Consider the following 3,108-nt stretch of genomic DNA (forward strand, 5'->3'; position numbering starts at 1 on the left):
TACAGGACCATGAACTTTTCTCAATTTTAATATGACCTGATATATACTACATCTGTCCAGCAAGTAAGGAAAATTCAGCTATCCAAAGTGAGAAACCATTCTGTAAGCTATCACATAAACCCAAGGTGATAAACAATCTCATATACCTGAAATAAGTCATTTGGATTTCTCCAGGGCTGCCACCAAAAATACATCCATTTCTATTATTTGATATTCCTATAAGAAATATGTGATACCACAAAAAATACCCCAAAGCTATTAGAACAACATAATGTAGGATGGCAAGATAAATTCTGTACAACCTGTGAAAAACAGAAGTTGGTATGAACAAAGGATTACAGAACTGTAAGACTGCAACCAGACCTACCAATACTCAGCTATTCCTAATTCTAGTATGACCTTTAATGGCCTGATGTACCACCACATATGTTAAGCAAGTATGACAAATTCAACTATACAAAGTGACGAACCATCTCGTACAGCCATAAAACCCAAGGTGCTAAACCATCTAGTATAACCAAAATGAGCTAATTAGCTTGTCCTAGATGACATAGATTTAAAAACGGAAGGAGTAGCAAGAATAAGTATGGATTTCTCCAGTCTTGCCACTAAATACATCGTTTTTCATTTTTTTTACGCAAGCATGTCAAATTCAAGAATCCAAAGTGATAAACCACCTTGTGCACCTGCTGTCACATAAACCCGATACCTGGAACAGGTTATTTTGATTTTGCCCAAGTCACCACCAAAATACATCCAATCCCACTTTTAGATACTTCTGTCAGGAATGAGTTACAGCATAGGAAATATACCCAAGTTATTTGAGCAACAGAAAGCACAATGCCAATGTAATTTTTGTTAAACCATTGAAAAAAATGCACTTAGGAACTTGGCATGCAAAGCCATGCTCATGGTGGTAATTTTGTTTGGCTCAGATATCAAAAGTAAATGAGCATCACTTCCATTCTTTCATTATACAATTTGCTACAATACAGGAAAAACCATGTATCCATTTTAAAGTCACAGGTCTACTAAAAATCACCAAGGAGGGGTGGAACCCTGCCTTGTGGACGGAGACCGGGATCCAAGGCCTGGATCTCTTGAAAACCTTGTCTTGGGAGTGCTTCCAGATGGGGTTGAACCTCTATAGCTTGCACGGAGAGACTCATCAATTGTGTTTGAGGACTTTGCCGACTTTGAGATGGCATTCCGCACAAACTTCTGTGCTGCAGGTGAGAGGGTTCTGGGGCTTGCACTGCCTCCCCTCACAGGCGATGGTAATGGGGGCTTGTGGAAAATTTTAGAACGCTGCTTTATCTTCCTTGCTGCATCCCTTGAAAGCAGGTGTGCCTTGACATCGCGAGCAGGAGGCGGTGGGATCTTGAAATGTGCTGTCTCACTACCCCCAGAACCACCTGGTGTCTCATCAGGATCCAACCTCAGTGGTGTTCCGTCAATCTCACCCCATGTCATGAACGGCGATTCATCCACACCAGGTGCAGGTGATGGTGTCCTCACAAAATTATACCCGTTGTTGGCCTTTTTGTCTGACTCAAGGTAGAACGGGTTCGGCGTCTTCCTCAGATCCTCCAAATCATACTTCTTCGCCTTATCAGGATCATGGTATTGCATCCCTCCTGGAGTGGAGCCTGCAACTGGTGCATACAGTATGGCGGCCTCTTCCTCCTTGGGCCTTGCATCATCAGCCATGGCCCTCCCGTGTAACTTTGTGTTTGATTTGTCAATCTCCTTGGTCATCCCCTTGATACGCTCTGCACGCTCCTCCTCTGTGAGCGGCACCTCTCCACGGTCTGCTGGGTAGTACATGAGCAGGTTCTTCGCGGTGAACTTGGCGCCCTCCAGCGTGCTTGGTGGCTGCCCCGATGTGCCATACCCATCTGTTATCCTGTCACGCTTGGCGTCCTCCAACAACGCGGTGTTCTTCGCCTCGGCAGGCTCCAGGAGGTGGGCGTAGCGCTCGCGGCGGCGGTGGTTGACCTTCTCGAGGATGCGGGAGAAGGACTCGTTGTCCTCGCTGGTGAAGCGGCGGAAGAAACCATCGAGGGAGAGCGCGGCCGCGATATCGTCGTTCTCGTCCTCCTCGGGGGCGCCCGTGCCCCCGGCAACAGAGCCGGCTGGTGTGGTGAGGAAGGAGGGGGAGCGGAGCGTGGTGGAGGTGGCCGGCGTCGGGGTGGGGACGGGCCCCGTCCCCTGGCGCTGGAGGCGGCGGCGGCGGTCGAGGATCTTGAGCTGCGCGTCGCGGAGGATGAGCGGGTCGCGGGAACGCACCGCCTGGAGCCAGTCGAGGCGGTCCCGGAGGCGGGGGAGGTCCGGGAAGTAGTCCCGCTCGATGATCCGCTCGATGGCCGCGACGTAGGTGTCCTCGTCGAGCACCTCCGGGCGGCGGCGCTTCGAGGAAGTGGTGGTGGCGGCGGTGGTAGCTAGGGCGGAGGCGGAGGAGGGTGTCGGGGAGGGAGGGCGCGGGATGGAAGGCGCGGGGGACGGTGACGGCGAAAGGTTGCGAGGCGAGTGGCCCGGCGAGCGGAGCATCACGGCGGCGGTGGCGGCTGCTGCGGCGCGGGGGCTAGGGTTAGGGATTTGGGAGGTCAGCCAATTGGGGATCGGAGAGGGGAAGGAGACGGGTTGTGTTTTGCTTGGGAGATTCGGTGAGCCGTGAGTCAGCCTGCGCATTCGGTTTAACCGAACCGAACCTATCAGGTTCTTCGGTTATTTACAAAATTCGGTTATTGAAAAATAGGGACCATTCTTATAAATTCTCGGAACCAAGCAAATTCGGTATCATTTATTTCGGTTCGGTCCTGGATATCCAGGCATATAAATGAAGCACAAATCACTCTCCAACGAATCACAAGTGAACACAAATCGAACAAAATCGAGCACAAATCAACACAAAACTCCTATTAGCTCGCCCTATCATCCACACCGCCGTTATCGAGACTTCAATCGCTAGATCCAGCATGGAGGGCCCGAGGGAGGACGCTGCCGAGCTGGAGCCATGATGGGGCTACGCTGCCGCGCCAGCGTGAAGGGCACGAGGGAGGGCGCCGCCCGAGCTGGCCCAAGCCTCCACCACGCGCGCCACAGCAG

The 3,108-nt window shown here is 51.5% G+C and overlaps 1 protein-coding gene across 1 annotated transcript; it reads right to left on the reverse strand.

The window, feature by feature from the left end:
• Positions 1-841: 841 nt before the first annotated feature.
• On the reverse strand, positions 842-2,688 carry LOC112890286 (splicing factor ESS-2 homolog). The gene has a single exon (XM_025957192.1). It carries the CDS (start codon positions 2,548-2,550, stop codon positions 1,039-1,041), a length of 1,512 nt encoding a protein of 503 aa, XP_025812977.1. The 5' UTR covers positions 2,551-2,688; the 3' UTR covers positions 842-1,038.
• Between the last annotated feature and the right edge of the window lie 420 nt (positions 2,689-3,108).

Source organism: Panicum hallii, chromosome 4 (assembly GCF_002211085.1).
Source record: "Panicum hallii strain FIL2 chromosome 4, PHallii_v3.1, whole genome shotgun sequence".
Taxonomy (NCBI): Eukaryota; Viridiplantae; Streptophyta; class Magnoliopsida; order Poales; family Poaceae; genus Panicum; species Panicum hallii.